This window comes from Ptychodera flava, assembly GCF_041260155.1.
Source record: "Ptychodera flava strain L36383 chromosome 23 unlocalized genomic scaffold, AS_Pfla_20210202 Scaffold_23__1_contigs__length_28996876_pilon, whole genome shotgun sequence".
Taxonomy (NCBI): domain Eukaryota; kingdom Metazoa; phylum Hemichordata; class Enteropneusta; family Ptychoderidae; genus Ptychodera; species Ptychodera flava.
In genome coordinates this window covers 3,796,918-3,821,106 of record NW_027248277.1, presented here as the reverse complement: position 1 = coordinate 3,821,106, position 24,189 = coordinate 3,796,918, and the positions used below count along the sequence as shown (strand labels likewise).

Genomic DNA, 24,189 nt, shown 5'->3' with positions numbered 1-24,189 from the left:
TTTCAAATTTTAGAGAAGATTGGCCTGTTTTTTCGTGGTATAAGTCGTTAATCGCACCTCGTAGGTGAGCTGTTACAGTTGTAATCACCACACTTATGGTCAGGAACTTGTAAACATCACTCGGCCTCGTGATTACAACTGTAACAGCACACCTACTCGTGCAATTAACTATACTAACAGGGCACTTTTACTGCATAAAAGTTTTCATTTTATTTTACTTTCCCTTTTTGCATCTCTTGTGCTGTTCTTTGTCTTTGTGAACATGCAATTTGTACTTGGTAGGGCGGTAAAAGCGAGAAACTTTGACAAGGGGCCCAGGCGTTTCAAATCATATTAACACGACTATGACCAGATGTATAACAAAGGAGAATAAAGACATCTGGTGGTTAGATCAGATGCTTATAAATAGCACATTTAAAAATGATAGTTTTGTCTTTGTAAAATTTGATGAATGAAAGGTTTAGGCATAGACCCTCGAGGGTCTATGGTTTAGGATACAGTGTTACTATCGGTAAATTGTGTTTGGGGCACGAACAAGATGGAAACAGTTACAAATTTGTTGAACTAAAAATAATGTTAGACAATTGAACAAGAGAACCATTACTTATGTCAGGTGTGATTTGTCTATCAATTTGATTGTTTTCTACATCGAGTCTCATTCAAAAATTTCCTTTCATTGCAACTCGAACTTTCTTTGTTCTTTACATTCTAATACAAAAACAATTTTAATGTTCATCATCTTAATTCTTTTACCATTGACAATTAAATTCACTCTACTTTCATTTTTTACAAACTCACAAATCACGATTGTTTCACGGTAAGTACGAGTGACCCCGTGACCCCACAACCGTTAAATTCAACCGTTAACCCTTAGGTAAATTTTATACTGTCAGTGAATATAACTTCAGCTATCAGGCACAAGGCAATCAACGCAAACCATGGGCAAGTTTATGCTTGTGAATCCCGTCATCTGACATTTGTAAACAAACTCTTCACAGGGTCATTCGTCCACTCGCAAAGGCTTTCGGGAGTAAAAAAGCTATTCAAAATGGCGAAGTGGCAATGCAAGTGCGAGTACTCGCCGGACAGTTAATTATCGCCCATAACTGGCAGATTTGAAAGAAATGCTGTAACCAGAGTAAAGATTTGAAAGTTTGAAGGTATTTCCGACCGGTCGATGTAATTTTTTTGAGGTAGATGAGTAGTACATGAGACGGTATAGACCACTTTGGAAGTTAGGGGGTCTTTTTTTCATCACCTAGGAGACGTACTTTATTTCACATGCTAGGGGGCCTCATTTGTATACTTCATATAACATGGAGTATCTTCAGGGCCATGGCATTCGGCTGTGTTCAAGTGCGTCAGATGGTTTCAGTGCAGCAGTGCCGACCACGATAACAATGGATGACGCGTTGGATAATCTGACAAATTCTCAGTTGGCTGCCGCGTAATTTGCCCGGGCATACCAACACTGTCACTCACTGTAAGTATTATTATGGATTTATTACGAGTGCTGGTGTGACGGTAGATCAGTCTGAGCATGCGTGAGGCTTACAACATTACGTCATTGCCTTAGCCTCTAGTCCCACGCGCGCGCGCGGCCAGATTTGACAGATTTTATCGTTCACTGGCAGAGTTCCAAAATCTAGATACTTTGTATCAAAGAGTGTTTCCTTTTAGGGTTGACTTTGACAATGAGTGTTTCCGTTTAGGGTTTAATCTTGGCAAACATATGGACATGATCCGCCCAAAGTTTATAAACAGAGGTCAAATTATGAACTCTAGGTGCACTCAAGACCTTTGACACGGAGGTTAACTCCACCCCTTTTTAAGGTAAATAGTAGCTTGTGTCTTTGTTAGCTTAGCTTCATTAGTAATACTAGAATAAGTCAAAATGTTCATCGAAAAGACGTGCTTCGTGTACATATTAATTTGCTGGTCGCTTCCTCGCAGTTTTCCAGCGCTGACAGCGAACACAAGGAGTGACAGGTGCACTGTAGAGTAGTATATTCGCTTGTAGTTGATTTTCTGTGTGTTGATTTTTGTGGGTTTTTTTTTGTGTACGTGTGTGTGTGTCGCGCGGGGGTTGTCTGATGCACTGAAGTGACATTGTTTTATGCTCAATGCTGCCTGCATGTGATAAAATTGACGTAAACTCCATTCTTTCGAGGAATGTCTGTCTTATGTGTATTTTTTAATCTAATTTTTATTTGTACAGAATCTATAGCCATGGACGCCGAGTGGGATGACCTGTCGCTGACAGATTCCCAGTGGGATACCGTGTTTGCCTCCGTCGACGCCGCTAGCACTGCAGACCAACACTATGAAAATAATGTGAGTATGTGTTTATATTCTACTGACGTATTCCCTTGTGCGTTGTGGTTGATTTTGTGAACCTGAGTGTTTGTCGGGCAGGGTTACCCGATGTGTCGAAGTGACATTGTTATGCTCACAATGCTGTCTACAGGTGATAAATTGTTTCGAATTTCTGATTAACGTTTGTTCAGTGTGCGTACGTTCATGGACACTGTCACTGAGTTGTGCAGTGTGACCTAGATCAAGTGTTTGATCTCATAATGCTGCCTGCATGTGGTAAAATTGACGCAAACTCCTTTCTTTCGAGGAACGTCTGTCTGATGTGTAATTTATTTGTACAGAATCAAACCATGGACGTCGAGTGGGATGACTTGTCTCTGACAGATTCCCAGTTGGATACCGTGTTTGCCGCCGCCGACGCCGCTGAAGACCAACAGTATAATGTGAGTGTGTGTTTATTTATCTACTGACGTATTCCCTTGTGCGTTATGGTTGATTTTGTGCATGTGTTTGTCGGGCAGGGTTGCCCGATGTGTCGAAGTGACATTGTTATGCTCACAGTGCTGTTTACAGGTGATAAAATTGTTTCGAATTTCTGTTTAACGTTTGTTCTGTGTGCGTACGGTCATGGACACACTGAGTAGTGTAGTGTGACCTGGATCAAGTGTTTGTAAACACTACATAGACGTGTCGACATATCAATTGAAGACATAACATCGCTCAGTTATGAAATGTTCTCAGGCATGTTTGATGTTGCCCCTCGCCCTCCAAGCTGTCTGTGATTTCCAATATAAATATAAAACAATTATTTCTTTAAACAAATGTAGAAATTTGTAATTTTGTATTCTCCCTCTGATGGTGTGAGATTAACACAGTTATTCCCCCCCCCCCTGAATCTTTGCATATAACAATGCGCAGAACATTAACAGGAGTCTTGCCTGTATAGAGATAGATATGTACACTGAGGTACTACACTGTTGATTGTATGTGTATCTATGGATTCAGCAATTATGTGGTGACCTGCTGATATTTAAGATAAACCGGTGTTCAGTCTAACCGTTCAGAGTAAACACAATATTCTTTGTTCTATTTATTCTTTATCAGTATTTTGTGTGTGTGTGTCTCTGTTTTCATAAGAGTGGTCGCAGTATACAAATATTTTTATTTATTTTTTTATTTTTATTTTTTTTTACTCATTCATATTGTACTGATTGTAATTACCTTTATCCCCTCTTTAGGACCTCAATGACTCTGTATGTGTGGATGATGATGATGATGATGATGATGATGGTGAAGATAAAGTGGTCAATCGAGATCAATTGCGGTAAGTTATAATTTTCTACTTGCTCATTTCAAGTGATAGAAAAAGAGTAAACTGTATTTCTTGACTAATGTATGTCCTGTATGTTGTGAACAATATAGTAATGTTTTAAAGTTTTCATTCATGGTGCACCATTTCTGTAAAATTATTATTTTTCTTACTTTTGTTTTATTTTATTTTATAGACAAACAACAGCTAAGCCAAAGAAGCAATACATCAGGCTGAGGAAAAATCTTGTTATGGTCAAGACAGCGTGGGATTTTCCTTGGGGAGAAGAAACCAACATCAGCGAAGAAAACGGTACTGTGGGGTCAACATCAACATTAACTGGTAGTAGTAGTAGTAGTTGTAATAGCAGCAGTAGTTATAATTCTCATAGCAGTTGTAATAGTAGCAATAGTTATAATTCTCATAGCAGTGATAGTCATAGTTCCCATGATAGTGATAGTACTGATAGTCATTATAGTGATAGCTCTAGTTCTCAAAGCGAAGATATTTATAGTTGTAATAGTGATCATAGCCACATCACAGAAAGCCCTCCTACATTCCTCATTCCCCCTCAAATATTCAAGATACTCAGCCTTCATCCAATTCTTCTGTCCCCATGAATACCCAAGAATTTAATACCAAATGGCAGGCCCTCCTCTTAAATAATCATCCGCCTTCCACACAAAGTTCTTCCCCCTCATCACATCCAACACGTCAGATTGGCGGGGGGTCAACGGATGACCTGCCGTCAGAAGATTCACCATCAGATGAAGACAGCGGCGCAAAGTATTACAGCATCATACGTGTCCGTGAACGACAAGTAAAGAAATTCAATGCTACAGCTCATGACTACGAGATACAATTCAATGACATCCAACCGGTGCGTGGTTTCGTGCAAGTGATGGTAGTACTACAAGATGTGTTTGAGAGTATTATTAGCCGACTCACCCATGGCATCTCTCCCAGGGACAGAGTACGCATTACACTTGAAAGTCCGTCCCTTCCCTATCAAATCTGGTTACCTTTTTCCCCTGTTCAAGAACTGACTGTGGACAGAGTGTTGGGCGAAATTGAACGTGTACTGCAGTCCTATGAAGAATTCACCCTAGATGAGAATGTTTCTATCAACTTCATTCATGTGCACATGCCTGTTGGGGCGGGAAAGAAGTGGGGATGGAGACCTGTCAACATAGCCCGTCGCCTCAAACTGATGAAAAGTATCATTCGCATCACTAATACCGATGAATTATGCTGTGCACGAGCGATAGTCACAGCAACAGCCCACATCAACCGTCACAGTGATCCAGGATGGAACTCTGTGCGACAGGGACGACAAGAGCAGACAATACGTGCATCCGAACTCATTGCCAAAGCAGGTATTTCATCAGGGCCATGTGGACATGAAGAACTTGACAAATTACAAGCTGTCCTTCCATCGTATCGAATCCATGTTATTTCAGATGAGACGTCGGGTTCACTTGCTTATCAGGGAAAGGCCGCCGCTGAACAAAATATTTACCTGTACCATCATAACAATCACTATGATGTCATCACGTCAATGCCCGCATTTCTACAGAGAAACTATTACTGTCACCACTGTCACAAAGGGTACCAAAAAAAGCATGATCACATCTGTGAAGTTTTCTGCAAGTGTTGCTATGTTCCATCTGTATGTCCAGCAACAGATAATCAGGTCTACTGCCAAGATTGTCATCGCTACTTTCGAGGTCAACAATGCTTCAACAACCATAAAACACCTGGTCCCCTCGCTCAATATGCAACATGTCAAATCATTCGTCGCTGCAAGTTGTGTGGTGTAACCATCAATTGGGAAAACAGAAAGAAAGATAATGACCACAATTGTGGTGAAAAATACTGCAGAGTATGTAGACTGTACCAAGACAGTGACCATTTATGCTACATCCAGCCATCCACGTGAAAAAGAAGAAGAATAAGTCCACCAGAGATAGTATTCATGACGATGATGTTGACTTATTCGACTTTGAAGCTGAAGAAGGAGACGAAGAGGACAGTGAAGAAGAGATGAAGTACTATTTCTTCGATTTTGAATGTACCCAAGATGGGGGCGTCCATGTACCCAACTTGTGCATTGTCCAGTCCGAGTCATGTTCAGAGCAGGTGTTCTATGGTCCTAACACCAAGCAAGAGTTTTGCGATTGGGCACTCACAGAAGAAAACGCCGTCAGTACTTTCATCGCACACAATCTGCAAGGTTATGACGGACAATTCATACTGCAATACTGCCATGAAAACAACGTTCAACCTGAAGTCATCATCAATGGAACCAAAATCATGCGCATCTTCATCCCCGACTTAAACATCAAGTTCATTGACTCTTATAATTTTCTACCTGTGGCTTTGGCTCAACTTCCTGACATGTTTGAGCTGAATGAACTGCACAAAGGCTACTTCCCCCATTTCTTCAATACAGCAGAGAATCAAGATTACATCGGTCCTCTCCCAGATTCCAGATACTACGGCCCCGATGGTATGAAACAGCATGCGAGAGAGAAATTCCTAAAGTGGTATGAAGACGAAAGATTGAAAAACCGCCCTTTCAACCTGAGACAAGAGCTCGAAGACTACTGCAGAAGTGATGTAGACATCCTGAGGAGAAGTTGTTTGAAATTTCAAGACATATTCAAACAACAGAATGGTGTAGATCCGTTCAGAGACTGTGTGACCATCGCATCAGCCTGCAATGTCGTTTTACGCAAGAATTTTCTCAAGAAAGATACCATCGGGGTCATTCCAGACCATGGGTACATCCAACGAAGAAATCAATCTGTCATTGCATTGCAGTGGTTAGAATGGATTACATTCAAGAATGATGTCAACATCCAGCACGTCCACAATGGAGGTGAGAAGAAAATTGATCGCTATTGGGTAGATGGGTATGATGACGAAAGCAACACAGTATATGAGATGCACGGTTGCTACTACCATGGCTGTCCTCGATGCTATGAAGACCATGACATTGTCAACACTAAAGTCGAGAAGACGATGGCAGACCTTTACCAAAGTACCCAAGATAAGATGCGATTTCTACGTTGCCATGGCTTTAGAGTGATCGAAAAGTGGGAGTGTGACTTCAAGAAAGAAATTCATGAAAACCAAGAACTGCAAGAATTCGTCAAGTCACTTGACCTACAGGAGCCCCTTCATCCACGAGATGCATTCTTTGGCGGTAGAACCAATGCCACTACACTATACCACGAATGTGTTGATGATGAAGAAATTCACTACGTGGATTTCACCAGCCTCTACCCCTACGTCAACAAGTACTGTAAGTACCCTATCAAACATCCAGTAGTCCGCACCAGGAACATTGTACTCCCCGTTCAATCATACTTTGGTCTGGCGAAATGTCGAGTTCTGCCTCCTCGAAAACTCTACTTTCCTGTTCTCCCCCTCCGAGTGGAAAAGAAGCTGATGTTTCCCCTTTGCAGAAGTTGTGCAGACACCAAACAACAGTCACCATGTGAGCATAATGACGAACAGCGGTCCTTCGTGGGAACTTGGACAACACCTGAATTAGCCAAAGCTGTCGAGAAGGGGTACAAGATCATCAAAGTGTTTGAGGTATGGCACTACAGAGAAAGAGAAGTGTACAACACAGAATCGCACACAGGTGGGCTCTTTACCGATTACATCAACACTTTCTTAAAGTTGAAACAAGAGAGTAGTGGTTGGCCTTCATGGTGTCAGACAGAAGATGACCAAGATCGGTACATCCGTGAGTACTATGACAGAGAGGGAATCCTTCTTGACAAGACAAAGATTCACCGAAATCCAGGCCAACGAGCATTGGCAAAACTAATGCTGAATTCTATGTGGGGCAAGTTTGCACAACGCAACAACTTTCCACAGCTGCAGTACATCAAAGAACCTGCAGAACTCTTCCGCCTGCTTACAAGTGAACAACACATTGTCAACAACTTGTCTTTCGTCAATGACGACATGGTTGCTGTTCAACATACGCTTCAGGATGAATTTGTCGAGGGGGCTGTCAACACCAATGTTGTCATCGCTGCATTTACCACTGCCTATGCTCGTCTGAAGTTGTACGATCTCCTTGAGGCCATTGGTGAACGGGTCTTGTACTTCGACACTGATTCAGTCATCTTTGTCAGCAAACCAGACCAGTATGAACCACCTCTTGGTGATTACTTGGGTGATCTCACCAACGAACTGGATCCTCCCAGCAATTTCATCACCAAGTTCGTGTCAGGGGGAGCTAAAAACTACGCCTTCTGTCTAGCACAGCCCGACAGGAAAGGTAACACCACTCTGTGTAAAGTCAGGGGAATCACCTTAAATTACCGCAACAGCTTAGACGTCAACTTTGATGCCATCACTCGTCTTGTCACCACCTGTCCAACATCAACCATCACCGTGAATGACCCCGTCAAAATCCGACGTGTTGGATGTAATGTAGTATCCAAAAGCGAAAGTAAAAAGTATGCCCTAGTTTATGATAAAAGAGCTCTGATTGGAAATTACAAAACTCTTCCCTACGGTTATTAAACTGTACATTGTATTTGAACCCCCCCCCCCCAAGAAATATCAATTAATGAATGTCACTAAATATTTGGCAAATGTTTTCTAGTATTTCAAAACATTGTGTTATAAAAGTCGTTTTAAATGCTTTGCCAGAAAAAGGTATTGTATTTTGCAATTCAAGAGGTTTTAAAGATCTCATTTAAAGAAAATTTTAAGAATTGTAAATGTTTATACGTAGGCATGAACTCATTGTATTTTAGTATTGCATTTCAATTTGTTTCGGGAGGATAATGTAAAGAATTTTAGTGAAGCTGTTTTCACAATGCTCGTGTGTTTCAGCAATCAATGAATCTATTGTATAAATCCTATTCAAAAAAAAAAGTCAAACTTGTGATCTTGTATACAGGTAGTTTTGGCAATTTAAAGAAAAAAGAAATCTGATCATTCTGTTTATTAGAGTTGTAAATTTCATTCATTTTTAAAGTCTTGAAATGTATGTGTTTGAATTTTGAGAAAAGAAGTTTTGAAATGAAATTTTGCAAATGAAGAGATAAGAATGTACATTTTACTCCATGAAACTTTAGATATTGACTTTGGATTTGTTTTCGGGTTTTTTGAGAGAGAGAGTTCAAATAATCTGTAGATCTCAACTTTCATCTTTAAAAACTTTTTATATGTGAACCAAACAAAGTTCCTGATTAATCTTTTTGTAAAGTAATAAACTGACATCAATTGAGTTTATTTTAAATGATACAGAGGCTGGTTTGAATTTATTTGTGAGTGTTTATGTGTAAACCTTTGTTGAGTGAGGAAGTATGTTTGTGTATGTGTGTGTGTGTGTGTGTCCATTGCCCCGAAGGCCAAAAAGTGGGCCCTACTGCCCCGAGGGCCACCTAGGAAGATCGGTCTTTGTCGATGAATGAGATCACACTTTCCCTGTTTATGGACTCCCTCCACCCGTCTTGACCCTTCGAAGGCCCCTCAGCCCCTCGGGCCTTATTTTGCCCTCCCTCTGTCAAGAAATGAGAACATTCTTTCTGGTATAAGCTCGTACCATTTTAGAGTAAGGCTCATTTGACGTGATGGGTCTCATTCTGCAAACACTCTTGAAGCTGATCATCAATAATCGAGATTTCTCCAATCCTATGTTCTTCCTGTATTTGTGTGTGCTGCCATACATCATCTATGGTAAATTTTCAAAAGGAAGCCAGTCTCATGTTATGAAAACATTGATCTGAGTGGAGAGATTGACTGAAAGGAAATCAACCAAAAAGTCCCATCACGGTGAAGATCAAGTTGGTCAACTTGGTATACCATGCCACGAATGCGAAAGAACTGTCCTTACCCTGGTTGTCATGCAAAACATCTCGTAAGACTGGCAAATCATCTCACACAAGTGCATAATATTGAAGATAAAGTTGAAAGACAGAGATTTTTGAAACTAGCCAGACAATCTGACACTCATCAATTGATGTGCCAGTTGATACGAATCGTTCGTCTACTGTCTGAACAACATCAATCAAGTCAATCATGGATGCAAGACTTCAACATCCATTCACTGCTCTCATATGTGGACCCACACAGTCTGGCAAAACTGAATTCGTCAAACGACTGCTGAAGGAACGGGAAACTATGATTTTTCCATCTCCTGAGCGTATTGTCTGGTGCTATGGAGAATATCAACCTGCCTATACGGAACTGGCTGCCCTTATCCCTAGCATTCCATTTTGTTGAAGGCATTCCTGAAGAGTTGGACAGTATGTTTTCCCCTCACCAATCCACTTATTGATTATTGATGATCTGATGTCAGAAACTGGAAATGACAAGAGAATTACCAATCTGTTCACCAAAGGTTCTCATCATCGTAATCTCTCTGTCATGCTTATCTTACAAAATCTGTTTCATCAAGGCAGAGAGACTCGAACCATGAGTCTGAATTCACATTATCTGGTCTTGTTTAAAAATCCAAGAGACGGATCACAGATCACTCACTTAGCCAAACAAATGTACCCAGGACACACCCGTTTCATCCAAGAAGCTTTCACTGATGCCTCTCGTGAACCCTATGGTTATCTCCTCATTGACCTGAAACCCAACACACCGGAAGTCCTTCGCCTGCGCACGAACATCTTTCCAGGAGAGACTGCCTTTGTTTACGTCAGGAAAACATAAAATAGACATGATGACATGAAATGCCATCATTTCATCATGTCTCAGCGAATGAGAAAACATGCTCATTTTCTCTCTGTGTTAGCCAGGGGCAATCCAAAGCAACAGAGGGGGATCATCGAGGGAGCCAGTAACGATTTAATCCATTGTCTCTGTGAATGTTGTCTGAACATTCTTCGGGGAAGTGTTCCACTGTCATCTGCTCAAAAGAAGAAATTGAGCAAATACCAACATCATCTTCGCACACTGTCAAATAAAAAGGTTTCAACATCAAAGAAGAAGAAGATACTTGTGCAAAAGGGTGGATTTCTCTCGGCCGTCCTAGGGCCTGTGCTGTCTGTGTTGGGAAGTCTCCTCTTTAAGTGAATTGTCACCATGCCCATGGAACATGCCAAGAAGATGGCACTTGTGCCACGGGAATTACTAGATACCATACAACTACAGCAGAATCAAACAACAAACCCCGCGATGAAGATGCTGTCCTCCCTGGATAGGGAGATGCAACAAATCTTGGAAAGAACAGACATCACCGATGATGAAAAGGCAAAACTGTACCAACAGACTCTTCAGCAGTACAGGGCTCACATTGATAAAAGGAAGGAACCTGTTTAAATCAGCATCCTCCCCTCTGAAACTTCAACAGGTACCACTACCGCTGTGTCTTGTTCAGGGTCTCCTTTAGCTAAGAGCACAGAAGAGGAAGTCTCTGACAAGCCAAAGCCCTTGGGTAGTGTGGAGCAGGATGTGATGGAAAGTGTGCCAAAATCCCTCCGACGAAAAGCACACTTACTTCTTCAGAAAGTGAAACAGCATGACTCCGTGGATTGGAATGAGAAAGGGGAATTAACGTACGACGGTAATCCCTTACCTGGAACTCATATGGTAGACCTCATCAACGACACCTTACGTCGGAGGAAAACCTTCACTCCTAGAGGGTGGCAACAATTTGCCCGAGTGCTGTCTGACATGAATGTACCACAAGATCTGATTGGTAACAAGGAAAGATGGAACTGGATTCAGTCTCAGCGAAAATCAAAAGGATTGTTTCAGCCAAGAGGTGATGATGATGAAGAAGGTGATCATGGAGTATTTGCTGGACAATCATCCGCCAAAAAGAAAAAGATAAGGAGGGAGATACGTCCTGTCATTTCAACCGCTGCAAGACCGCAACATCGACCATCCATGACAGGGAATTGGCTCAACTTTTAAACATCACTCGACAATTTGATGATAGTCATTCCAAAGGAGACCTCTGTCATGGAGTGTTGTCCACCTTCTCTATCCCTTGGCGATGTCCTCAAACGGGTGAGGTGCCTCTGTGCTTGCTGCTCTGGATCCATCGTCATCAAACATGAAACCTGTGACAAATTGACGGACTCGGATCAGCACCTAAGCCAGGTGTATTACGATCCAAGTCATTCCGCAAGTTTTGGAGGAATCGATGCTGTTTACCGTGCTGCAAAAGAGGAGGGAATAAAGACCACCCGTCAGAAAGTGAGAGAATGGATGCAACATCAGGACACTTACACATTACACAAACCAGTGAGGTGGAAGTTTCCAAGGGCTAGAGTAATTGTCGGTGGAATGGATCAACAGTGGCAAGCTGATCTTGCGGATGTCAGTTCACTAGCAAAATACAATTCAGGGTTCCGATACATCCTCACCTGCATTGATATTTATCCAAGTATGCCTGGGCCATTCCCTTGAAAGACAAACGAGGAGCCACTTTGGTGGCAGCGTTTGAACAGATTTTGAAGACTGGACGAAAACCAGAAAAACTACAAACGGATCAAGGCAAAGAATTCGTGAACCACCTATTTCAGAAATTTCTGAAGAGTGAAGACATTCAATTTTTCACCACCGGAAACGAAACCAAAGCTTCTGTGGTTGAACGTTTCAATCGTACCCTGAAAACTAAAATGTGGAAGTACTTTACCAGAAACAACACCCTAAGCTACCTATCGGTGCTTCCTCAGCTAATGCAATCTTACAACAACACTTGGCATCGCAGCATCAAGAGAAAACCAGCGTCTGTCAACAAGACCAATGAAAAAGAGGTGTGGGATACTCTGTACAGTGACTATGAACAGAAAACGGTGAAATTCAAATTCAGTGTGGGAGAACAAGTGAGAATCAGCAAAACTAAACGTATGTTCAAGAAAGGTTATCTGCCAAATTGGACAGAAGAAATCTTCACTGTGTCGAAAAGGATCTCAAGTCGACCACCCCTTTACAAGCTGAAAGATTTTGATGAGGAGGAATTAGAAGGTACTTTCTATGAACAAGAACTACAAAAAGTCGTCAAGAAAGAGGACGACGTCTTCAGAGTGGAAAAAATACTCAAAACAAGAAAGAGAAAGGGCAAGACTGAATATCTGGTCAAGTGGTATGGTTGGCCATCCAAATTCAATAGTTGGGTCAGGGATCTGGCAAAACTATAAGAGGGATGACTCTGTTCGGAGAGTCACAGTCTGACCCCCACTTTCATCATGGCTGAACATCCGTTTTTCATGACACTACCGAGCAACGCATCCATGGATGTTTTCCCAGACAATGCAGTGACAGGCTACACTGTGAAATTACCCAAACACATTTCTCTGCGGGGCAACTGGGAAGTGGCCTTGATGGACATACACTACCCTTTCTCTTGGTACAACGTGGTCGAGGGCAGAAACGTGCTGGCGTACGAAATTCAAGACCATAGAAAAACACTTGTCAAAATACCTGCAGGTTACTACGATGATTTTGAAGTATACTGACCACTCTGAGAGAGCAAGGTTTACCGACAACGTCCAATTGACATTTGACCCGGTATCAAGAAAAGTAACCGCTGATGTGAGTGAGGGTACCAGCCTCTACTTTCTACCAGGTCTGGCTGAAATCATGGGATTTTATCCCAATACCATCTTGAGGCAGAAGAACGATGCACCTTTCATGTTCAGTGTTCGAAACTTCTCAGTATTTGTATTGCAACCTAGTGGACGAACAGTTGGTAGGAGATACCATTGCACCCTTGTTGAGAATAGAAAAATGTGGAAGAGGTCCATGGACAGATGATCAACCGCACCTTCCACATACTTTCTTCCCCTGAGAAACTGCGAATTTGATACAAAGGAGGTCAACATAAGAAACGACATGGGTCAGAAAGTGCCATGTCGAGGTGGGAAAGTGATCGTGACACTAGCCTTCAGAAAACAATGCCCTACGCTATTGTAGCCTGAACCATGCCGTATAGACGTAAAATCTATGAAAGCAATCCGGCCACATACAAGAAGTTTTATTTGGATCAGGTGGGAAATGGAGCATCGTTCCAGGGGGCAGCCGTGCAGAGAGGATATGGCTTGGGCGGTATTTTGGGAGGCCTCTTCCGTGCAGCCACACCACTGCTCAAACAAGGTGCCAAAGTCTTAGGGAGACAGATGTTGAAAACGGGACTCAACATTGCAGGGGATGCACTCAGTGGACGTAACATCAAGCACTCGGCAAAACGACGGTTGATGGAAGCCGGGAAACAGTTGATGGCAGGCAGGGGTTCCAGATACTCAGTTCCCCAAGGCGGCGGTAGTATAAAACGTAAAACTCCGAAACGAAGAGTCATTTCCTCCAAAGCCAAGCGAAAGAGAAGATCTCCTGACATTTTTGACTAACATGGCATTTCTTCACGAACACTCCTGCGAGTGCACCAAGAGTGAACTTGACTTGTTCACAGTTCCTCCAACGCAGACCAGTGTGGAAGAGGGACAATGGGAAGAAGTGCATCCCCTGACCCACATTGTGGAATCGGGACCCATCGAATTTGTGATTTCGGGTTCAGGGGAAGACTACATCGATCTGTCCTCGACACTCCTTCTGATCAAGGCCAAGATTACAAAAGTTGATGGTACTAACCTCGGTGCAGATGCAGCAGTGGGTCCCGTCAACTTGTGGCTCCATTCACTGTTCAGCCAGGTGGATGTACACCTCAATGGCAAAATGATATCCAACCCTTCCCCTACTTACCCCTACCGAGCCTTGTTGGAGACCTTGTTGAATTATGGTAAGGAGGCCAAGACACCCATATTGGTTCAGCCCTCTTCTTCAAGGACTATCACTTGAAAATGGACGAAGTGGACCCCACTAAAGAAGGTGGAGAAGTGAACAAGGGACTGAAAAACCGATATGCCTTCACGTCGGGCAGTCAAGTTGTCGATATGGTAGGACCCATCCATTCAGATCTCTTCTTTCAGCCCAAGTATCTAATGGATGGTGTCGAATTACGTCTCAAACTCAATAGAAGCAAGAATGCCTTCTCCCTTGTGAGCTCTGCAGAAAATCCAGGCTTCAAAGCTGTAGTCACCGAAGCCACACTACTGATCAGGAAAATAAAACTCAGTCCATCGGTACAGCTGGGTCATGCAGAAGCTTTAAAGCAGGGACCGTCCAAATATCCCATACATCGTTGTGTGATGAAGGTTCTGTCTATTCTGGAGGCACCATGTCCTTCAACAAAGACCACATCTTTCTGGGACAGCTACCGAAACGTGTGGTCTTGGGTCTGGTGGACAACGATGCCTTCAACGGTTCATACAAGAAAAATCCTTTCAACTTCAAACATTACGACATGACGTCGCTGGTCCTTAATGTCAGTGGAAAGCAAGTTCCGAGCAAACCCCTGAAACTGGACTTCACCAAAGCAGGTGGTCAATCATTCATCATGGCCTACTATTCCCTGTTTACTGGGACTAATAAAATAGGCAGGGATGAAGGAATCAACATCAATCGCTATGAATACGACAATGGATACACACTGTTTGCATTTGATCTCACACCAGACTTGTCTGCCGACGGAGGACATTTGAACCTGGTCAAAGAAGGCAACCTGGGCATCGAACTGCAGTTCAGACAAGCCCTGCCAAATACTGTGAATTTACTGGTGTATGGCGAACTGGATAACATCATTGAAATCGACAGAGACCGCAACATCCTCTTTGATTACTGAAGTTGATTCATCGACTCCAGTGAAAGATGGACACGTTAAAGTTGAAAGAGATCTTGAGTACAGATCGATACACTGCATCATCTTTTGGCGGGGTGGAACCATCAGACCGATTGCCTAAGACCAGACTAAAGTCCTATCCTGCTGCCTTTGTGGCCAATGTGGACCCAAGTACCCAACCAGGGAAGCACTGGGTGGCTTTCTACTTTGCCGATAGCAACCGTGGGGAATATTTCGATTCGTACGGACGTCCACCCAACAGGACACCTTTCAAGGCATTCCTCAACAGGAACTCTCTCGACTGGATCTATAACAGACAAAGGCTCCAGGGACCTCTTTCTTCAGTGTGTGGACAATACGTCCTTTACTATCTGCTACATCGATGCCGGGGATGGTCCATGTCGAACATTGTGAAGCAGTTTACGGAGGACTTGACTTTTAATGACTTTCTCGTGAATGATTTCATTGAAAAATTGACTGGTGTTGATTTTGACATTTATGATGTTAACTTTTTACAGACTCGTTTGACTTAGAAGTCATATTCATTACATTGTTACTAGTTCTTGTGTTGGCTTTCCTGTTGGTGTTCAATAAATTTTCAAACTTGTTCAATTGAAAATACAAAGCATGTGCGTCTGTGTGTTTTTTTTCTCTCTCAAGGATGATGGGTATAAAGGGGGAGGGGGAAGGGGAGGGGCAATCAATCATACTCATTCATAACACAATCATACTTCGCTAGCTCACAAAGAGTATAGACGGACAAGATATTGGTTTTTCATTTTAAACAATAACAGTAAATTTTATTTTCTCAAAGTTAACAAAATTTAACAAGGCAAAAAGCATGAAACACAACACTTTTTATTGCAAGTGTCTTTCAGTGTCCTTGGCAAACTTGTAATGTCCGAGAAAAAACACATTTATAAATGAAGGAAATTGAAATGATTAACTGCTTGCAGAACTAATAGTGGAACAAACTGCGGTGATCATGTCGTTGCCACAAGACCATTCCATACATGGACAGACTGTCCGATAGAGCTTCAAAACATCTTTCAGGGTCTTCACTCCAGCGGTAGTACAACAACTCCAACAGGTCATCAAGATCAAGTAATCCAAGGGGGGTATTATGATCCAGGGTGATGTAACACAGTTCAGCCATGGCAAGAATAGACTTCTGCACAGCCAGCATGTTGATTCGTTTGGCAGCATCCGTAAAGTATTTGCTGATGACTTCTCGTTGACCTGCTGGGGTATCGCCATAGTACAGGCACTCATGGTCTCTTTGAGATGGGTAGTCTTCTCGGCACCCCTCACAGTTTTCGTTGATGATAGCATTGACTTGGTCCAGGATAAATTGGCATAGACATATTTTGCCACTCTTCTTGCTACTTTCCTGTCCAAGTCATTGGCATATCGCTGAAGGAAGGCTCTGAAAAAAGGGATGAAAGACGGGTCTTTGAGTACCAGGTCAATTGCACGTCAGTGTCTTGGCAGCCTCATCGATACTCTGCACAATACTTTTCAATCGACTCCACTGATCCAAATTCAAATTGATGCCCTTCTTTGTCGGTATCAGTTCTCCAGTGTCAGGTTTCTTGAAGAATTCACGTATCCCACGTACACATTTCCCTTGAACATCTGCACACTCACAATCCGAGCTGACGTCTCTGTGTCACGTAGAAGAAATCTGAATTGTCTCTCACCTGCTTGACTGGTGGTGCCAGGCTTGGAAGGTGGAGGGACCAAAGCAGCTGCTGATGGCTGACTGGACGGAGTCTTATGAGGCAGGGGCACTTCCTGAGAAGGCTCTGGCAAGTCAGGGCTCTTCCTCCCTGGAACATCAGCATACCTCTCATCTTGGTCAGAGACAGTGGGCATTGTCCAGACACTGGTGTTAGTCTTAACGTTGAAGTAGTACGGCAGTTCTGCCTTCACTGAATAACACTTGCGCCATCCCTCTTCCAGTAGTCTTGGTGACAGTATTGGAGTTGCCATGGTTATGAAGAGTGAGTTGTTGTTGTTGTGGAGGGTGGGACTTCTAGAGCAAGACTGGCCCTTAGATGGCCCTCTCAGAACTTATATACCCTCATTTTTGCATATATTAAGCAACTAACCAATCAGGAAAGCACATTGCTATCCCAATCTCCCTTGCGGCATTTAAATGAATCAATGGGAGAAGCTAGATAATGAGACCCCTAGCATGTGAAAAAAAGTCAAAAAGACCCCCTAACTTCCAAAGTGGTCTATACCGTCTCATGTACTACTTAGATGCTTTATTTCATTTGTTTTGGGCCACCGGTCGATTTTTCCGTGACATACCTTGTATCTTATACAGTACCGAGGTTCGGCCTTCGGCCTCACAGTGCAGTGTCAGTCACTTCCCATCCGACGACGATCTAGGAAACGTTCCGTACGCCTGTGGTCCTCAGGCAGCTATGGGCAGTCACAGTATTCAGTAGGACTGCTTCGCCTGGATGGTGTGGGTTGGATGGCAAAACCTCCACCTCCTGTACAACAGCAGTTTCTTTGCATGAAAAGTTTGTCGTGTCATGTGTGATTGAAACATGATGGCCAGTGTCACCGATGAAAAATGCAAGTTTCCCATCACTTGCACGTATCTTTTTATATTGTATTGTATTTTCCCACCATGATGCACATTTTCATGCAAATTTAATGAAAAGTGGGCAAGCTTTATTGAAGTCGCGCCATTGTTCAACTCAAACACTGGGGCCAAATGTGTCATCCTTGTCTCCTAGTGATTTTCTTGAGTTTTTTCTGTTTTCCTCCGTAACTCCGCCCTCCTCCGTTTTTAATTTTTAAAACAACAAAATCATCCGTTCATACATTTTTAATAGTGCCACAATCTGACTGTTGTCATTATGTTAGAATAATCCTACAGAATTCATCGTAGAAACATGTAAGTAGCACACTATGCAGTAGTTTGTTCCGGGCCCTGTACATCTCAGCGGAATAATTGTCAGCTATACATTTCTTGAGCCCCCACACATCTCAGTGGAATGTCAACTATGTTTCTGAAGCATTTCAGTTAATCTTTCAATTTCTTGAAACTTTCTCAAAATCATTCCAATAACAATTCATATAATATACAAAGTTTCTAACACGAAAGAGATGAGAATTGTTTTAGTGTAGGTTCATATTTGCATTGAACACAGATGTGTACATTTGTACCACTACTACTCCTTTAAGGTTTAGCATGTGATATTTCTATTTTCATTCCATCCTTTTAGTGTAAAGATTTCCTGGAGAAGTTTGCTTGCAAAGTGTTTGTCATGGTCTCTGAAGATGGGCTGTCATCTCAGTATATCGGAAGTCAAGACTTTGTCAGAGAATTTTTGACAACTGGACTGAAAGTAAAACCAGGTGACGTTAATGTTGGACAGAGTCCCACTGCTACTGGCCATAGTACTGATGGACATACCATGGGTGTACCATCAGAGGAAACTTATGAGGAGAGTAAAAATCTTAACAATCTTGTAAAGAAGGAAGATGTATTCTTAGAGGAATATACTTCGTCGTTCGACCTTGCAAATGCACCTTCTCATTTGCATAATGATGTCATCAATATAGCTGTCGATAAGAGCAGATCAGGAGAACTGGCCATTGCGGAGGAAAGTGCTGAAATAGGCAACAAACTAACTGAAGCTGAAGTTATGGATGACATGAGAAATACTGGTGAACCAGACAATGATGTACTGAAATTTGATGAGGAATGTACTGAAACTGTGAGAGAAAGTGGATCATGTGAAGACAATCAGCAAAGAGAGACGGAGGTTGAAGAAACACAGTGTATAGGAACTTTGAAAAATCAGGAGAATAGTAATCAAATTTATCCAATAGGTTAGTTTGTTCGTCATTGACATCCTCCAGTGCGTTGTTGTATACTTGCTACTGATATGTTTTATGTCACTTATCTTAGCATTTAGTGTCTTATAAACATTAGCTTGCTGTTAATGGGGAATGAATACATACATACTCACTCAGATAAAGTTGATTATACAAACATACCGCTAAGAAAACATTAATGGTGTTGAATTATAGCAAAGCTCACCATTCAACCACCGTTTGTGTTAGCTCGTTGCAATATGTCAAACATTTAATCAATTAATAAATCACAAAAATGATAATGATATTTATCAAAATTTGGTAGTTTTGAACTGACAGAAAAATTCGACCTCTAGTTCTACATTAACCTTGTATTCCGTGTGATTTCTTTCAGCTCTCCGTCAAAATATTCGAGAGATGGTAAGCTCTTCCATTGATGCTTCAACACCAGCCTTTGGAAGAAGTTACGATGAAAACGGTGACATAACAATAGATGAAACAAATAATGAAGACAACTCCAGCGATGCTGATACAAATCAAATAAATACTTTGGTCGAGAGCTGCAATGGATCGTCAAAAAATGGAAATGAAAAACCAAAGTTTCAGAGAAAGAAACATGAACGTGAGGGAAAGCTAATGATGACAGATGAAGGGCTGGAAATTCACAAAGAGAGAATACGGAAAGCTATGATTGATGATAAACCGTACACTTGTGAGAAATGTGGTAAGGGTTATAAAAAACAGCAAGGTTTAAGTTTACATATGTCATTGGGCGTTTGTGTCAGACAGAAATGTAAGAATTGTGGATTGGAATTTCTTCTTAAGGACTGGCAAAAGCATATGGTTGATTCTCATGCAGAAGAGATACCAGTGTTTCCATGCAACTATTGTGATCGAACATTTATTAATTGCGCAACAAGATCAAACCATATACTGTCAAAACATTCCAATGATGTATTTGAATGTGATGTGTGTAAGCGTGTCTTTTCCTATCGTAGTGCTCTAACCAAACATAAACGAATCCACAGTGAAAGAAAGTTTGACTGTAGATATTGTGACATGAAGTTTACAACTGAGGGAATCAGATCAACCCATGAAAAGGAATTACACAGTGAAGTGTCCGCTGTCTGTACGGTCTGTGAGGAAAAATTTGACACGCGGGCAAAGATGGCAAACCATCTACGGACCGCCCACGTTGAGCCAGGATTTAAATGCTCTTTTTGTAACAAGAAATTTCACCATATGGGTGGATGGAAAGCCCATTTAGAAACCCATGGTCTGCTTTCAAGTAAATATTCTTGTAAGATATGCAAGAAGGTTTTCTACATCAAATCTGAATATCGCAAGCACCGTCATAGGGACTGCACTAAGCCTGAATATCTGTGTGATATTTGTGGACGCCAGTTTAAGAAGGGTGCCAATTTACGATTGCATGCCTCGACTCATAGTAAACCAACAATCAAATGCGATCTTTGCCCACGTGTTTTTAAGCTAAAAACTACACTAACTGCACACATTAAGTCTGTACACAGTGATGAAAAACCTTGGAAGTGTAATGTATGTGGATATCGATGTAAACTGAGGGAAAATCTTTTAAAACACACCAGAATACACAACAAGTAGACCCAGGATTGTTTGTAATCTGCTCACACTCAATCAAACGTAAAATGTTCACAGTTGTCATTGAAACAATTGATTTGAAATTGTGAATTTATTTTAACTCTAAAGGAAAAATAATTTTTCCATTTTCAGAAAGAAACGCTGCGAAAATGTTTCTTGTTCCGAGATCTTGATAATGATCTGCAACGAGTGGTAGACTGGGAAAGGATTGTAAAGAAATGAGAGCTTGAATTAAATGTCTATCCCCGAGGAGCATTCTATGTTAATTCTGTCACGTGACATTTCACTGTTGACAATTTCTAATAATCTTATCATTATTGATGCCTTTAAGCGTGAACTGCTACAATCGTCCATTGTTTGGTGTTGATGATATCTAATCAAGACTACTGTGTAGTAAAAACTGTGTCAATGTATTGCTTTTGAATCCCTGAAAAAATCAGTTTGGAGAACGACTGGATAAATTACAACTTTAAACAATGTAAGTTATATTTGTATCTCCTGATTGCAGGTTTCAACTCCCTTTGTCATTCCAATGTTTATGAACATGACAGCGCCATATTTGTTATGTTAGCAAAGTGTGTGTATCAAATATTTTTCTTGTGTTTAATTTGTTCTTCTGTTGCAGTGTGTGTATAGGTCTGTGTACAGAAAAGTAAGCAAACAATAAATGCCACTTTAACCATACTGCAGAGTTTACAGTTTTCTGTATAAGCGATGTCATTGTAATTTTTACACACACACCAACTTCTATTAGATAATTAGTAATCAAGTAGTCAGTTTTCTTAACAGATAATACCTATTAAATTCTATAAAACTAGGGTATGCACACAGGAAAGAGTGCAGAAAGACAGAAAGGTGTTATTGGGAATTGGATTTTAAATTTGAAAAGTAAGACTTAACACTGAATGTAGGTATTTCAGTACTGTGAATACTAAAATATTTCTCACAGAAACTGGTGTGTATATTGCAGAACCATATACGTTGTTGTTTCAGTGTCTTTCATATATTTTGTAGCCATGATTTTTGTTGTGGTCTTTCTTACAGGCTTTGTGTGCCTTTTCCAACCCACTGTACTCAAATTTTGCAAAAGTATTTGTGTACAGTGATCAACAATTCTCATTCAATGACAGGAACACTATTTTGACAAAACATTAGGTTTGTTTTGACTGACGACATAGACTTCTAAATGTATATTGTTTCAGAAAAAGATTATATTTTAATTTCACAATGCCTTGGTCTTATCTCATTGACATTATATACATCATTTAGTGTGTCCCCAGTCTAAAGGCAAAGCTGCACCCACTCGTCTTCTAAATGCCAATTTGCATGGCGTTCAATTTTCCTTGTGTAACCTGTAATTACTTGGTGACACTATTCTTTAGTTATTTAGTGTTTTTTATTGTAGCGTAAGATTTCAATGTATCTGACATGAAATATATTTTGAAAATAAAACATTCAATAGTTATAGAAAGCAATCTCTTTATTTCCGTTTTAGCTCTATTTGGTATGTATATAAATACCAAAAAGAGCTTATATGGTGGTGAGTCAGTGGTGGTTGTCTGTCTTTATGTCTGTCTGTCTGTCTATGTATGTATGTATGTATGTACGCATGTATGTATGTATGTATGTATGTATTTGCAGATGTATATCCGTCACAGGCAAAAGCTCCCAAACCGCCGCACCTACCATCACAGTATTTGGTGTACATGTAGACCCAGTGGTCGAGATGTGACGTTCAACTGAACATGTCAGCGTCAAAAATATGCAAATGAGGTAAGAAAATCCTGCAAATGTTGACCTCCATTACCTAAAGTTTCAGACCTTATTTACTTTGTCATTCTTGTTTTTCTGGTTTCAATATTTCTTGATGGACCAATTCAAACCAAATATGAGCATACTGTCCTTGATGGTATTTTTATTTTATTATGTTATGTACATCAAACCTCAAACCAGTCCTACCAAACTTTATCTGTTTCTGAATTAAAATGTCTTGACATGTTCCACTCTCTCTTGGGAAACACCAGGGTTCCTCAATTTGTATTTAGTATGTACCATAAGTACACATGATTTCTGCTATCCATATGTTCAGTTTGTTTGTTTGTTTGTTTCTTTAATAAAGTTTGTGTAAGATTAGATACTGTTGACCTCTACTTTATTATGGTGTACACTACACTTCAGAGGAAATACAGCATACTTCGTAACCAAGGAGGGGTCGCAGATTATGAGTTCCTACACATAATATGTATCTGCATTACTATTTAAATTGTTTTGTCAATGATATAACGATTTTAGATCCCAGGCTTTAGATACACTTCTTAAATAATGGATACTGTTTTTAATAGTCAATCGATACAATAACACCAACAACATACAATCTCAACTTTGTTTTCCTTTCATGAAAGGCTACAGATTTGAATTTTACGATTTTGTATAAAACATTAGTGTACAAAGCACAAACACGTGTCATATTAATTAAATTTGTACTCCATCTAGCTCGTTCAAAAATTTTCATTTTGTTCGAAAACATACAAAAATCCTCAGAACGAAATATGCAGCTGAAAATATGTCAAAGCTGTGTTACAGTATCTTCTTCGATAATGCCATGTTTATCCACCATTCAACCACATTCTTGGTCACTACCATAGTCAGAGATCGCCTCAAACACAATGACATCGCTGCAATCTGCAATGTCATGCTTTGTGTTACATTATATATTATGTCAGAATAGTTTGTCGAGTTACTTCGCCAAAGCACCCTCTGCAACTTTACACTTCTTTCTCTTATAATCAACAAATTCTACACCAACCGATAAGCTAACTTTTCTTTGCATATTTCAGGACAGTACATCATAGATGTTGCAGGTTTTTTTTTGCAAGGAGCGTTGAACAAAAGTCGATTGATCAACAATATCTAACAGCGCCATCAGTGGCCAAATATGTATCTAAGTCGACGTTGCTGAAGTAAGACACTGTTTTGCAATTAAATTAGGATTCAAATACGACCAGACGACTACAGGTATTTATTAGTAGCTGAATTCGTGAAATTTTCAAGTGAAATATCAATGATCTGTTAAACAGGAAGTTACAAGACCGTGGGCACACAATAAAGGGATTACCGACGATGCAGCCATTTGCATACACTGGGTGGGAGTTTTAAATTCTCAAAGTCAAAGCATCGCTTTGACCGTATGGGCATTTTCATGACATAAGCAAAGAGGGGTCAAATGGTCGTACAGTGAACACATTTTGAAACACATGCGTTATCTCTGACAAAAACCAGAACATTTTCTAGTTTATTTTCGACTCAAGTTTAGTCACTATATATTCACAGACATTATATGGAAGATTCACAGACAATGAACGCCTGAAACATGGCAAAATTATGGGATTCTGGGACCAAACATGATACGTCCGATCAGTAGCATGGCTTTTTTACA

The 24,189-nt window shown here is 40.9% G+C and overlaps 3 protein-coding genes across 5 annotated transcripts in view; 2 read left to right on the top strand and 1 right to left on the bottom strand.

Moving 5' to 3' along the window:
• LOC139123468 (zinc finger protein 25-like) overlaps window positions 1–22,228 on the top strand; it is a 28,878-nt gene extending 6,650 nt beyond the window's left edge. Inside the window, exons 2-3 of the mRNA XM_070689620.1 lie at window positions 18,539–19,148; window positions 19,528–22,228. Coding sequence (XP_070545721.1) covers window positions 18,539–19,148; window positions 19,528–20,756 — 1,839 coding nt within the window. The 3' untranslated portion in view covers window positions 20,757–22,228. The remainder of the gene's footprint in view (window positions 1–18,538; window positions 19,149–19,527) is intronic.
• On the top strand, window positions 1,547–8,565 carry LOC139123964 (uncharacterized). 3 transcript variants are annotated; one of them, XM_070690110.1, is made up of 5 exons: window positions 1,547–1,833; window positions 2,219–2,334; window positions 2,658–2,759; window positions 3,555–3,640; window positions 3,822–8,565. In XM_070690110.1, exon 5 carries the CDS (start codon window positions 5,540–5,542, stop codon window positions 8,171–8,173), a length of 2,634 nt encoding a protein of 877 aa, XP_070546211.1. In that variant the 5' UTR covers window positions 1,547–1,833; window positions 2,219–2,334; window positions 2,658–2,759; window positions 3,555–3,640; window positions 3,822–5,539; the 3' UTR covers window positions 8,174–8,565. The 3 variants fall into 3 exon arrangements, with proteins under 3 accessions (XP_070546211.1, XP_070546210.1, XP_070546212.1); XM_070690109.1 differs by lacking the exon at window positions 1,547–1,833 and adding an exon at window positions 1,866–1,989; XM_070690111.1 differs by lacking the exons at window positions 1,547–1,833; window positions 2,658–2,759 and adding an exon at window positions 1,866–1,989 and having other exon boundaries at window positions 3,822–8,516.
• Window positions 16,676–17,290, bottom strand: LOC139124275 (mRNA (2'-O-methyladenosine-N(6)-)-methyltransferase-like). Its single transcript, XM_070690417.1, has 2 exons — window positions 16,994–17,290; window positions 16,676–16,719 (listed from the first exon to the last, which is right to left on the bottom strand). Exons 1-2 carry the CDS (start codon window positions 17,283–17,285, stop codon window positions 16,676–16,678), a joined length of 336 nt encoding a protein of 111 aa, XP_070546518.1. The 5' UTR covers window positions 17,286–17,290.
• Window positions 22,229–24,189: the final 1,961 nt, after the last annotated feature.

Bases quoted from the DNA above. Each gene is read 5' to 3' on its own strand.
- LOC139123964 (XM_070690110.1), top strand. From the start codon at position 5,540: ATGCTACATCCAGCCATCCACGTGAAAAAGAAGAAGAATAAGTCCACC.
- LOC139124275 (XM_070690417.1), bottom strand. From the start codon at position 17,285: ATGGCAACTCCAATACTGTCACCAAGACTACTGGAAGAGGGATGGCGC. The intron at 16,720-16,993 runs GTGAGAGACAAT...CCCTTTTTTCAG, and splicing joins TGGCACCACCAGTCAAGCAG to AGCCTTCCTTCAGCGATATG.